The sequence below is a fragment of the Astyanax mexicanus genome, chromosome 9 (genome assembly GCF_023375975.1).
Source record: "Astyanax mexicanus isolate ESR-SI-001 chromosome 9, AstMex3_surface, whole genome shotgun sequence".
In the NCBI taxonomy this organism is placed as follows: domain Eukaryota; kingdom Metazoa; phylum Chordata; class Actinopteri; order Characiformes; family Acestrorhamphidae; genus Astyanax; species Astyanax mexicanus.
The window spans coordinates 22,573,467-22,587,764 of record NC_064416.1 but is presented as its reverse complement, the minus strand read 5'-3'; the positions used below and the strand labels follow the sequence as shown (position 1 = coordinate 22,587,764).

Genomic DNA, 14,298 nt, shown 5'->3' with positions numbered 1-14,298 from the left:
TAATGTAAAATCACTGTTCTACTGTTTAAACAATAAATTCACAGAAGAATTTCTTTGCTTTGCTTCAAAGTGTAAAACGTTTTTATTCCAAATCATTTTAGAGCATTTCTATTGGTCTGTTCACAATGAAACGCAACGTACGGTGTTGCAAAGAACAAAACAAGATACCTTTACTGTGAACATTATCTATACATTTTATTATTCTTTAACTAACAAGTTTATACTGGAGGTGTGTAAATTACTGTAAGACACACTGAAACACTTTTCATAGTATAGAGTGTTTTACGTCTAGGCAGAAGATCCATCATAGTTTGCATTACATGCATGGAAAGTTTCCTGTCATCCAAATAGTGGATTTGTTACAACTGCCTTTACAAAACAAAACAAAACAAAACAAAAACAAAGTGTGACATTTTACAGATATTCAAGAGTAATATAAACAGTCAGAACTCAAAAGTCAAATCAGTCAAAAAGTGCTTTAAAAAGATAGGTTATTCATATCAGGCAGCAAGTAAACAGTCAGTTATTAAGATTTCTGTGCTAAAATATGGGCAAGCATAACTGAGGTCCTCTTTGAAGTTTCCGGAGTTTTAGTGGTCAGTACCTACAAAATGTAGGCCATGGACAGACAACAGGTGAACCGGTGAAGGCTAGACTGTTTGGTCTGATCCTACAGAAGATCTACTGCAGCACAAACAGAGGAGCCCATGCCTTGATGCGTCACAACTGTTTTGGTGCCACAAAACATCTACATCATATTAGGCAGGTGATTTTAAAGTTATGGCTGATTGGTGGATATGTGTGTCTACTTTTAACATCTGGTGATTGTGTGTTTTTTCAATCAAGAGTCTTCTTAAGGAACTCCACCAGCAAATGTTGAGGAAAACCAAAGTCCATCTGTATTAAAACATAACCCTGCATGGAGAAAAAAAGGGGAGAGTTGTTGATGTAGGGAATGTGTTTTACATTCTAATATATATGTGATAGACAAATGAGTATTAAAAGCATAGATCATGGATCACACACTCACATCTCGAGGTATTACTTCTGGATTGATGAGGTCAAAGAGATGTAGACCTTGCCGGTCCATCAGAGCAGTTAATTCCGGCTCTAGATCTGAGGAGAATGATATGAAAAGGTCACACACACTCAAATATGCATAAATGTGAAAACACACATCACACACACAAAACTCACAGGATATGACTTTGGGGATGCCAATCTTTTCTACAGCCTCCTGGAGAAAAATGGTTAAGCTGTTCTCCATCTTAAAGGACAAGAAGAGGTTTAATTGATCAGGCATAAACAGAATTAGTTTTACACTGACATTAATTCCATGTATTTTATGATGGTATTTCCAGTACACACAACACTGTAGATCGAGGAACGTTAAATTTCAACACAGCTTTCCAAATGGAACCTCACATCCATATGCACCATGTACAAGGCCTAGCTTGAACTCCAATAATTCAAGTTGCCTTGCCATGAGCACGCTGACTAATGTTCAACCTCATTTACAAGAGAACACCTCACAACGTATACAGGGGTGGGCATTTCCAAGCTGTTCCCTTGGGTAACACTTAATGATCAATTTACACACTGCTATCCCATGACTTTTGATATGTCAGTGTATTTGTCAATGTATTTGCACACCACATAGTAAAAAAGATCCAGTCCTTACCTCAGAATCTCCTGATGAGGTGGACACCTTTGATATGGATATTCTACATGCCACACAGAGTTGAAAATGTTAGAGGATAGCAAATTAGAACTGATTTAGAACTAGGTTTAGAGCAAGAGTTACACTCACTGCACCGCTTGGCCCTTCAAGATGAGCTTCTTATCAGCATAGTAGGCTCTCACACAGACCTCCACTTCCTGAAAGGATACCAAGAAGATTACTGAGGTAACTATAATAAACATTTTTGTTATCAGAACAAACAGTACTCTTAAGTCTATGAAACACTGATGAGCTATTCCTGAAAGTAGCAGGTACGTATAATAATATGAACTAGCAGTTTGTCGTATCTTCTAACTCAGGGGTGTCCAACCTTTTTTTTGTTGGGGGCTAGAAGGAGAAATATATCTGCAGTTGTGTTCTGCGCTACAAGTGCACACTATCGCAGCTTTTAGACTCTTTGGCCCGTTTTCTGCACTACTGTTCTGCTTTATAGCAGGCCAACTAAAAGCGCAGAGAGTGCTCAGTTGTAGGGCAGAAAATGGGCCAAAGAGTCTAAAAGAGGCAAGAGTGCTCACTTGTAGCGCAAGTAACGGGCCAAAGAGTGTAAAAGCGGCGAGAGTGCTCAGTTGTAGCGCAGAAAACGGACCAAAGAGTCTAAAATAGAGGTCTGCGCGGGACTGTTTTTTTAAACCCGCTCCCGCCCGCTCCCGCGTCTTTTTGTCCCGCTCCCGCCCGCTCCCGCAAAAAAATCACTTCTTTTAATCCCGCTCCCGCCCGCCACATACACATTCCCGCCGCTCCCGTCCCGCAGTCCTAATATGAATTGAATTAATTACATTTAGTGCTTCAAATTTACATATGTATTTATTAAAACAGCAATTCAGTTCGCAGTCCAAACACATGCCATCAGGTGCATCAAGAATCCTAGAAGTGGATTAGAAGTGGATCTATATTATATAAAATAATAAATGTAAAAATATAAAAAATTAAATTCAATTAGTTTAATTAATATTTGTATTATTATTAATAATAATAATAATAATAATAACAATAATAATAATAACAATGTTTTTGTTATTGTTATTATTATTATTGTTATTATTATTATTATTATTATTATTATTTTGCACCAGTATAGTAAATGTCGTCCTTTAAATTACACACCCCCCCCCCCCCCCCCCCCCCCTCCTCTGCACACGCCTGCTGGAGATGCTGAAAATGTGTGTGTGTGTGTCCATCCTCCGAGAGATTTTTCTTGTGTTTTTTTGTTGCTTGCATGGGAATCATAGCGTGATTATTATAATTTTCTTAACTATTTATCAATTTGCGGGAGCGGGACCACATGTTAATGTGGTCCCGCTCCCGCATGGCCTGTATTGATTAAATTACCGCTCCCGCCAATAACAATTCAGTTTTGTCCCGCGCCGCAACATATTCTGACGGGTCCCGCGGGACTCCCGCGGGAGTGCAGACCTCTAGTCTAAAAGCTGCAAGAGTGCGCACTTGTAGCACAGAAACCAGGCTGTACGTGTGACGTGGCTAGAAGAACTCCCGAGAAAATCGACCCCACACCACAGTTTTTAGAATTAATATATTATGCTTAGCAGCGATGGTCACAGCACACCTCAATTTGAAAAATCTTAGTTTACACAACACTGTCAAAGATAAAGATAGTAAAATGATGTGTAGACGATAGTAATAAAAAAAGGTATTATTATAAGTGGTATATTTCATTATTTGTTTTGTTGCAGGGTCTGTGGCCCATTACTGCACATATATTTCTCCTTTTGGCTTTTTTTTTACTTTACTGAACAAACATGTACATGTAAAGTACATTTTTGTTTCTGACAGTAAATGTACCCCATCATTCAAAATGTAAAATAATAACCAATAAGGCATAACATTATGCTGGAAAGAGTGGATCACACAGCAGTGCTGCTGGTGTTTTTAAACACTGTCCAATCTATGAGGCATTCCCATCTATGAATACTGAAAAAGCCTTGGTATGACATTCACTTCACTGACCGTCTCAAAGTAAAGTGCAGGGCTGTCCTGTTTGCCAGACAGAAGCTCCACTGCAGCCACAGCTTTCACTGATGTACCCTGGTCAGTTGTCCAGAGACGAGGCACTGAGGCACTCCACGCTTTCAACATCGGCTCCTCAGATGACAGCCACTAAGAAAGCAACATAAAACCCATCCAAACAACCTATAGCTGAGGCCTATTCAACTTTTTAACATCCATAATGCACACTGTTAAATGGTCACAGAACAGGCTGACTAGTTCACAGCATCAGCAACATTCTTGAAGACAGATTAACTGTAGATCTTATTATAATGAATGTGCAAAAACAATTGTGTTGCAGAGAACAAAGAGCTGGTTATACTTTCACATTACCATGGCTACAACCACAACAACCGGAAAAACGTGTCTTATTTGTGGTTTGTAGATGAAATAATTCAGAGTGAAACCACAGTACCTTGCTCACTAGCTCAGGCCTGGGTGCAGATAGCTCAGTCAGAAACAGACCCTGCAGTGGAAAAAAATAATATATTTAGACTTATAAAGGAATAATGAGTTGTAGAATAATAGCAATCATGTGTATAAGTAAAGGTTTGGGGAATTTAAATACCTTTAAAAACATGCAACTACATTCATACATTAATGTACACTGATCAAGTATAACAATTTTAAATTATAAATTGTTTCTACATTCATCACATCTACATTTTTTTCATTGCTACTGAGCATATAGGAGCACTTTGTAGCTCTATAATTAAGATAAGATGAGCCTTTATTAATCCTGAAGCAGGGACATTTTCTATGTTATAGCAGTACAGAGGATAGAACAGAAGTGTCAAGAAAATACATCAATATAAAATCTTAAATACAAGACAACGCAACAAAATAAAAAAAAACGATCTAGAAAAACTAAGATTAGAAGAAGCACCCCCATAACCATGCCTCTAGTGCTAGATAGCACTCTTTCCCCTAATCACTCCTTAGGTGATATTGCTCAAAACGTGGCATCTGTGAGCTGAAGTATCAGAACCGAGAAGCTATGCTTTCCTCTGAATGCGCTGTGATGCTACTCAGCAAAATATATAGCAGCAGGCGGTGGCTGACTTTCCATGTGTCGGAAGTGGCACGTGCTAGTCTTCACCTTCTTGGTGTTGTGGCATTACTAGTGAGGGGGGATATACAGCTGACAAGCAGCTAAATAAGTGGGACCATTGGCCTATACAAATTGGGACAAAATTGGGAAAAATTACAAATTAACTTAAAAAAAAAAAAGGTTTACATATGGGTTATTCATTGGAAGGGATCAGTTTTTGGTGCTATCCAGGGTTAACCACAGAAAGTTTGGTTCCCTTTTTCAGTCTTGGTTCCTCTCATGGTTTCTTTCTTAATCTGTTTGCTCAACAGAGGCTACTTTGTGATGACACTCACAGTGAAAAACAGTATATAAAAAGTTTATATTTGAATTTTGACTTCACTCCTCTGTCCCTTTATTTCCCTTTGACCTCCTTTAGGCCCTATCTAAAGATGTTTTTACCTTTAACTTCTATTACTTTGGACTTCACTATTGTAAGTCGCTTTGGACAAAAGCATCTGCCAAATGTAATGTAATGTATTTGGTTACTTTCGCACAAAGGGATTACATCTATGCCTTCATATACTATTTTTATTTTATATGACAACTATCTATGCAATATGCTGTGTAGGCCTAATTCCTGTCTGGAAAACTAACTTCTAGGTTTTAGCTAGAAATACAATAATAAATGCATGGGTAAGCAAGAGACAGAATTGAAAAGATCTGCACACTGTTGGTCAGCAATGTATTTTGCTCTAAGTGATGCAGGTATATTGACATGCCAAAAGTCATGGAACAGTCATATCTAAATAAGTTTGAAGTGTTACCTCTTGGGAACACCCACACCTAATTTGTGAGGTGTTACCCTGTGAGTAAGGTTAAACAATGGCCAGTGTGCTCATGGCAAGGCGACATAAAACATTGCCAACTGTGTACTGGAAATATATTATAAATTGCATTACCACCCATAGTAGACAGTGCAGTGGCTAGTAATAATTGTGACTGGCAGCATCTGGCTAGATTTACCCATGCAAGTGACTCTACATTAGCATCTACACACAAAATCACATATACAATAGATGCACATATATATATATATATATATATATATATATATATATATATATATATATATATATATATATATATATATATATATATATATTCTCTTTAGTGTTTAATAATCCTGCATATGTCTTTAACTTTTTTTGTGGCAGACTAATTCATGTGTTATTTTAGTGAGTTTGTGCAAATAGAATGACCTACAATAAGTTCTTCTCCTGAAATGTTGCAGATGAATCTTCCATCATTATAGGCTGCAGTCATCAGAGGGTCCATAAGGTCATCGCCAATCCAAAAGTAAAGACTGCGGTCTTCTGTCAGCTGGTCTGGATTAAACCTGGATGCATTGATGATGGAAGTTGAGCCATTATAGGTTACCAGGCCCTATTAATCAGAGAAATACGGTCATGAGCCAATAAACTACACCAGACAACCAACCTACATCCTACAGTTTCTAAAGAACATGAAGAATAATGTCTCTATTGCAAATTTACAGATTACTCAATACACTCTGTGTAGGAACAATATATTTGTGCGTAGGTTGCAGTTTCATACAAAGCCAGATCACTTTCATTTTCATTACACGCACTCTGACAGCCCATGTTTAGGTCCATGAAGCCTTGCAACCAATGTCCCTACCTTCCAACAGAACAATGCTCGTTCCCATACTGTCATCTCAAAAGCTTGCCTTTATATATTGTTTCATTGCAATCGGACACTATCTTTTTCAGCATTAATATTTTGATTAGTGAGTGTGTGACTGAGTGTATTTGTTGCTAGTTATGCATAACTAGACAACATGGTAGCTACCTTATGATATGACTCAACATAATTGGAAGTGATGACCGGGGCCGAGGTCACGCCAATATCCACAAAGATGTCTCCATCACTCAGAAACTGTTCTGTTAATTTAGAGGGAAATAAAAATAGAGAAGTATTTTGTCTCCCAGGCCCCCACACACCCACACCCGTTGACTCATGTAAAGTGCATGTAAAGTACATGCAAATTAAATTTTAAAGCCTACCTGCTGTATCCTGGATGAAGTCTGCCAGTATGTTTGCCACCTTATTTATTTCCTTACAGATCTGTAATGACCAAAAAACCTTTCAGTTATAAAATGTGTAAATCTTGTTCACTGTGTTATTATTTCCAATAGTTTGCTTTTCTAAGAGAGCAGTGGAATGCAGAGATGTGCGAAAGTTCACTTACCTGACCCTTTACCACCAGCTTCATTGTGAAGGTGATTACATTTGTAAACAATTTTTTCAACCAGCCGGGCCTGTAAAACAGCCCGGTTAAGCCCTGTTTGTTTATGAAAATGTCTGTTATAACAGTTTTACTCATCATTTCCAAAACTCGATCCTCCTGTGACAGAATTTTCTTTTGGTCATTTATAAAGTTTTTAAGTTTTAATTTTGTGATTCACAAAGTTTTCTTTAGGAAGTTTTGAGTTTCATGTAATTATGTGATCACATGTTGTGATCAAAACTTTGTATCTTCAAAGTAATAACTTTACGGCACAAAAAAACTCAGCTTTCAATAGAATGTAAACAGTATTACAAATCATAACAGAAAAAAATAAATAAAATTATAATATATATGTATATAGTTATATAGTTTTGACATCTAAAAGATAAAAAAGTATATATATTTTAGGTATATATATATATATATATATATATATATATATATATATATATATATATATATATATATATATTATATAAGCACCTCATGTCTAACCCTCAGAGAAAAGATATAGACACAATAACTGGAGATTTAGTGCCACCCACTGGATAAAATATGAACTTTTTAGTTGTGTTAAGAACCCCCAACTCCATCAAAATACTCATCTTAACACGTGAGAGCTGATGAACACACTTTGTATTAGTTGACTCACTCTCGATCGTCTTGTAGTAGAAGCTGCAATTTGTGGAAGGTGAGGTAGCAGTCGGAAGTGTCTGCAGCCACTTTGCCTTTTCCACAGTCTAAAACACACAGAGAACATCCGGTCATCGTCTCAGACACCATCCAAACCCACATGTAACCATAAGATCATTCTAGTTTTATTACCTGCTACAACCCAGCACAGAAGATGACAGATTATTAGGTTCACTTCTGTTTTGTATCTAAATGTATTATCCAAATAACTACACAGTCATCACTATTAGAGTTTAATCAATACTGTAGGTATTCCTTTAGCACTGTCAGCTTCACTGTGCATCAGGGTTACTTGTGACCTCATGACTGTCAGAAAAATCTCAATTCTCAACCAAAAACAACAGTTACTCCACTTTTACAAGATACCCAATAAACTGGCAGCTCAATTTCATTACAAAACATATTATGATGTATATTAGGCAGTCAGTATTGTAATAATAGCACATTTGATAATAGCATATTGACATAATAAAAAAAAAAAACATTTTAATTCCTCTTACTGTGACTAATAAGCATAAAGCACTGAAACTGTGTTAAGTTCATTCTGAACAACTATTTATTGGACATAAATAATGAAAATATAATAAAAAATTATGATATTAGGCAGTATTGTAATAATAGCGACTTGAACACAATAAAACCAATAAAAATAAATTTAAATTCTTCTTATAGAATTTAATTCATTTCAGTGCATAAAGCACTGAAATTGTGTAAAGTTAACTCTGAATATCTGTTTACTGGACAAAAATAATGAAAATACCATTTTATGCAATATAAGAAAAACCTTTTAAGTTATTGCTGGTGAGAAGGGAAAATGTATCTCCAAAACACTTAGGGGAAGGCAAAAACATTCTTAACTTCTTAACACCACGCAGAGATGAACTGTGGTATAAAAAAAACTTACACAGCTTGGAATTGATAACCAGATCGATCATGGACTCAATTTCAAAATCAATAGATTGGCCCATTCTGAACCTGTGTGGTAGAAACAGACATTAAACTTCAAATTAATGCAGCACTTTCTAATTCTAGTCCTGAAGTGTCACAGTCTCATGATGTTCCTGTTCTAACACCTCCAACACCTAGCTCCTCCACTGGATTGCATATATATTATTCAGAAGACTAAAACATGTACCGGTATGCAATGAAAGAACATTTTAAAAAACTGAGCTACATAAAAGGTTCAGTGCTGTCTGCAAGCAACTTAAACACTGACACAATTTCTAGAGTTTTGGGTGAAAATTGTGGAAATCACATCCCATCGTTTTTACATTTTTACATTTGGCTGATTTTTTCCACTTCAGTTTATGTACAGGATAGCTAACAGATGGTCTAGACTAGAGCTTTTAGATGGGGCACTTTCAGGTGGTTGTTGTTGCTGTTGTCTCTGAAAATGTGGACAGAATGTAGAAGAACAGTAAGACAGGGCCATTGTTATGCTGGGAAATCAGCATAAAGCCCTTTAATAACCAAAACATTTGCTGTGTTAAAGCTGCTGTAGGATAATTTTTTTTAGGCTGACCATATATCCTCTTTTTGGCATCCGTTTAAATTCTGCCTTCTTGCCATTATTATTGGTCCACATGCAGCTACATCAACCATTCAAATTGGTCAAACTGCTGTCTATCACTATTAACCAAAGCCAAGTAATAACTAAAAGCCAGTATTAATAAACACAATGCAGTGTTTGACTTTATCTCAATTTTATTGATTATAATTGACTGATTCGTGGATTATTAATATTTTTACATTGGCATTAAAATAAAAACTGTAAAATCAGGGTTGCCAGGGCCAGCAAAATAGCCGATCCAAAGTCTGTCTAAAACCAGTCTCTCAGAAGCTAAAACTAGTCCAAAATCTAAGGTTGTCACGACGTCTGAACCAAACATGATATGTCTAACGTGGCATTATTGGAACTACTAGAGTTTAGTAGTATTGTAAACTATTATTGACTTAAATTTAGAAAGGTTATGATCAGTCTCAGTGAATCACCACATAATTATGATGGTTTGTTAGTGTTTTTTGCTGTTGTATCTGAGAAGTACAGTTTTTTTCTGACCTCTGTACTCTTAATATTATAATAATTATTTTAAAAACATGTGATACACCCCTTTCTCTATCCTTACTTTTCAATTTCTCTCTTTTTCTACCATACTCTCTGCCTAATAAATATATCCTGCCTCTTTTTAGGTCATATTTTCATTTGGCTTTTTGGTGGCTGTGAAAAAAAATGCAAACCTGGCAACTCTAAATGTTATGTAAAGGGTAGTAAAAATATCTACCATTTTGCTATTTTACATCTTATTTTGAGACACATGTAAAATGAGATAATTTAGCACAATAGGCTATTAAGATTACTTTATTACTTATAGTAATGTTTAGAAACATAGTTTTGGAATTTATTGTAGGCTCATGAATAATTGGATAAGCTCTGTTTTAATAGGTTGATATTCATCAATAACATCACTCACAGGAGCCACATGGTTTATCGCATTAGTATTTGTCTTGTGTCCTCAACACGCAGCGACAGTTAGCTAGTTAAAAGGGATCTGTGAAGATTGTAAACAGTTGGCTAGGCTAATGCTGAGCCTAGCTCGAATACCAGTGGCAGCCTTTTTTTGAGCAGTGCTTTTCCTGGCTGGCTAGAGTTAATTTTAGCCTAGTACAGTTGTGCTTTCCCCAGGTCAGCTAAAGTTATCTTTTAGCATAGCAGAGATCCCCTCTCACTTCCATATTCCCCTTACGGTGACATTATGTTTTACCATGTGTTTACAAAACTTTGAATAAGCAGACTGAGTTTATGGTTGGGTTTTTAGGCTGAGTGAAATAGGAAACTGTTACATCAGATATACGGATATTTTTACCAGTTAAAATTGTAGTGTAGATTTCTGTGATTAAGTAATATGAAGACTGGGGTGTTTGGGAGCGGTGGGTGGTGTTTGAAAATTGTTAAACAAGTGAGCCTTTTTGTATGCTATGGGTCCGCCCCATCTTTTCTGAGTCTTTGTATTGTTGTTGCTCAATAAATTAAAATTATAAAAAAAAAAAGAAAAAAAAAAAAAAACACAAATCTGACAAAACAGTCAATGCTGTTTAACACTGCAGATGGTTCACTTATATCAGTGGTTCTCTGTGTTCAACTGTGGTATGTGTACAACCAGTAGTAGGCCAAATATCCCAAGGTGGTACGTACACCAGATGCACCACATGAGCTCAGTTAGCTGCATGCAGTAAAATACTAAGAATCAGTGCTGAAATTTAATGAGTTTATTTTTAGTGCTTAACCAGTTGGACCCTGTATGTAAGCCCACACTTCAGTTCTTCACTCTCACAGTTACATAGGCCCAATATCTAAACCTAGTGGAACTCCACAAGATATGATAAATCAACTGGTAAATGGTAATTCACAGTAGTTTGTAGATGAGGATTAATAGCTGAATAATTAAAGTGGTGTTCAGTAGGATGCCATGTAGCCATCGTCTTGCACTCTTTTTTTTTTACTGTCTCGACCTTTCCCAAATGTATCTGTAAGAATACAGCACTGATCAGTAACAATACTTGAATGGCTTACCATGCTATCTTGCAGATTGTAAAAATGGACAAGTGCCACACAAACGAAGAAAGAAGTACCATGGGCAAAAGAGATGATGTATGATATATAGAGGCTGCATCTAACCTACTTTGACTCGTACATAGTGATACATGGGCTAAAACATTCTAATAATGTATATTTTAATATCTTAAAACATTAACTCTTAATAAAAACGTTTACCATCCATATACTATATGAGTTACATTAGAATAGTACTATATGAAGGCATATCAGTTTGTAAAAACAATGATGTTATCCAAGAACTGTATTATTCATCTAAATGAAAGAATTGTGAAAATGCGCATGAACTCACAGAGCAGACTCATATGAGTATTTGAGGGTTCCCTTGAAAACAGCAGAAACATTGCCAATGTCGATCCCTATGCCTTCATTCTCCCGCAGCTCAAACTCACTCTTCCCAATAGACAGATTGTGGATTTCCAAGCTGGAATAGAGTATGGGAAAACAGAATTGGATTTAATACAGCCAGGTCCATAAACATATGGACAGTGCCATTTTTGTATCTTTTGCATCTGTATACCATTTCAAATTAAATTATAAATTGATTGCTTCATTTTACATATGCTTATGCAGTGCACAGAGGCAAATAAATACAAAAAATGTTACTGTCTAAATATTTACAGACATGATGGTTTACTATATTGTACACAACAATATGTATTTCTATATTTCTACAGAAAAAATAGATGTTATTAGTACTTTATTTAAAATATAATCTGTCAATTCATAAGTGTCAAAGTGTCAAAAGTACTGATTTTTGGGATGATGTAAACTGGAGGTATGCACAACAAACAACATCATGTGTACACAGGCAGTGTTGGTTCACTTACTTGTGCAATCGATACTCCAGTTTCCCTGCGAACGGAATGGACCTCTCTCCCTCAATGCTGGGATATTTTGCATGCTGGAAAGCAGCCTTGATTACTTCTGTAGTCTTCTCATTTACTACAAAATTTAATATTATTATTATTTCTGGTGAAACAGTACAGAAAAGGACATCACAGAAGGAACGTAAAGGTCATAAAAACATGAAGGATTGCAGCAGGAACAGGAATGTGAACAGAAAATGACTGTCAGGAGAATTTGCAAGGTTTAGTGGGGTCACATTTTGAGTGCTCGTATTTTACGGCCCACTCAGGTTTTTATTATTGCTCTGTGGCAAGCTGTTTAAACCTGAAGTTACACCAGTGACAGAAGTCCTAACTCAGTTTTTAGTAGAAAAAAAACTGATTACAGACCCTGTCATTTCACATACCAGCTATGAAATTTACTAGTAATAATATTTGATCTACAGATTTATAAACCCATTCAAATCAACATATTACTATGGATTTACATGGCATTTTACTCTCTCTGAAGTAAACATCCAGGTACAGATCAACTTGCAGATATATGTTTTTTAAACCAGTAACTACAAATATAGAAATATAATTATAGATAAGAGGGCATGAGTCAATAGTAATTTATGAATAGTCAAAATTACATTAAGTATATTTTGTTTTGGTAATGCGACTAGAAAAATACCTTTATAGATCTGATATTGTAATGAGTAAGAATTTTAATAGCTAATATTTGAAATGAGATTTTCTACTACCAAAAAAGAGATACAAAGATCTGTAATTTATTTTATGACTTGTATTACAGGTGTCATTTTAAGTCAAAGTTTGTCATACTGCTTTTAGGCTGGTTTCCCAGTAGGAGTGTAAAGACACGATTATTTTCAAGTTTGGTATGATGAAATATCAGATTTGACTTGATATGACAAATATGTAAATGTTCCTACAAAGCTCTAATTACCCAATTTATGTATTTTACAATCTGAATTTGTACGCAACTTCAGAAAGGGCACCATCATCTATGTGTTGGAGCATTGAGCATTGGAGTATAGATCCCGCCAGTTTCCCATCCCACTTTACTCTGATAGGATACAGTCAGATGTCCTATGTTTAGTCAGATGTTTAATCACTCACAGATTTCCTCGAAAGCCAGCAAATGAGAAACCCTCTGAGACTACCATCGAGTGAATTACAGACACAGATTTAACTGAATATGTTGAAAATGTTACATCCTTTCTACCCAGACCCAGACAGGCTTAAACCAAGATCAGATTCCTCACAATTAGTCCATCTTAATCAATTTCTTTTGAAACTGGTGGTCAAAGATCTTGCTGCTAGGGCTGTATGATAAATCATACAAAATAGCATCAATGAGTGCTACTCACAGACCACAGCAGCAGGGTAGGTGAGCCTGCACACGGCTCCGGTTAACTTGTAGGCTGAAGCAGGGTCCAGGCATGAGTGCACCTTTCCAACAAAAGAGAAGAGCAGCAGCAGTCCAAATCCAAGGCTAAACGCTCCTGCCATATTCCTGTCTGTCTCTACAATCCTTTTGAACACCAATGCTGTAACTGATACTGGCTGCCTTTCTTTCCCCCTTGTTCTAAACCTCTGTTATGAGAGAGCTGAAATGAGGTTTAGGTGGAGGAGGAGGGATGCAAGCATAGCCTTAAGAGAAGTGGGGGTGGACAGGGTCTGTAAGGGGCAGGCTTTGACACAATGTTCTTCTACCAGCTCCAAAACAAGCTGCAGGAGTACAAAGATGAACTGATGTTTAGGTCAGAGTCCACTAGCATTCAACCCACATGGTTTAACCAGTAAAAAAAGAAAAGAGGACATTTACCTGTACAGCACAAATAGAAGCCCAGGGCAAGATCAAACCGGACACATGACCGCTGATGGCATAACATAAAGGTAATTGGGGTTGCATACCCAGCAGTAACCCCAAAGCTTTGGAGAATGGCAGTAAATTATTTTGAACCATGGCTACAGAGATCCAAACCTCTTGCATAATTGAGGGAGTGCACATGTCCAGGAAATACCTTTACAAAAGAACAGCTGTTAGCAGTT

General features: G+C 36.5%; 1 protein-coding gene across 1 annotated transcript; it reads right to left on the bottom strand.

The window, feature by feature from the left end:
- Positions 1-169: 169 nt before the first annotated feature.
- LOC103040429 (cholesteryl ester transfer protein, plasma) lies at positions 170-13,962 on the bottom strand. The gene is made up of 16 exons (XM_007249197.4): positions 13,614-13,962; positions 12,223-12,337; positions 11,685-11,816; positions 8,684-8,754; positions 7,739-7,826; positions 7,048-7,117; positions 6,863-6,923; positions 6,648-6,739; positions 6,042-6,221; positions 4,161-4,211; positions 3,707-3,856; positions 1,811-1,878; positions 1,682-1,724; positions 1,198-1,267; positions 1,031-1,116; positions 170-915 (listed from the first exon to the last, which is right to left on the bottom strand). The coding sequence occupies exons 1-16, from the start codon at positions 13,753-13,755 to the stop codon at positions 838-840; spliced, it is 1,497 nt and encodes a 498-aa protein (XP_007249259.2). The 5' UTR covers positions 13,756-13,962; the 3' UTR covers positions 170-837.
- Between the last annotated feature and the right edge of the window lie 336 nt (positions 13,963-14,298).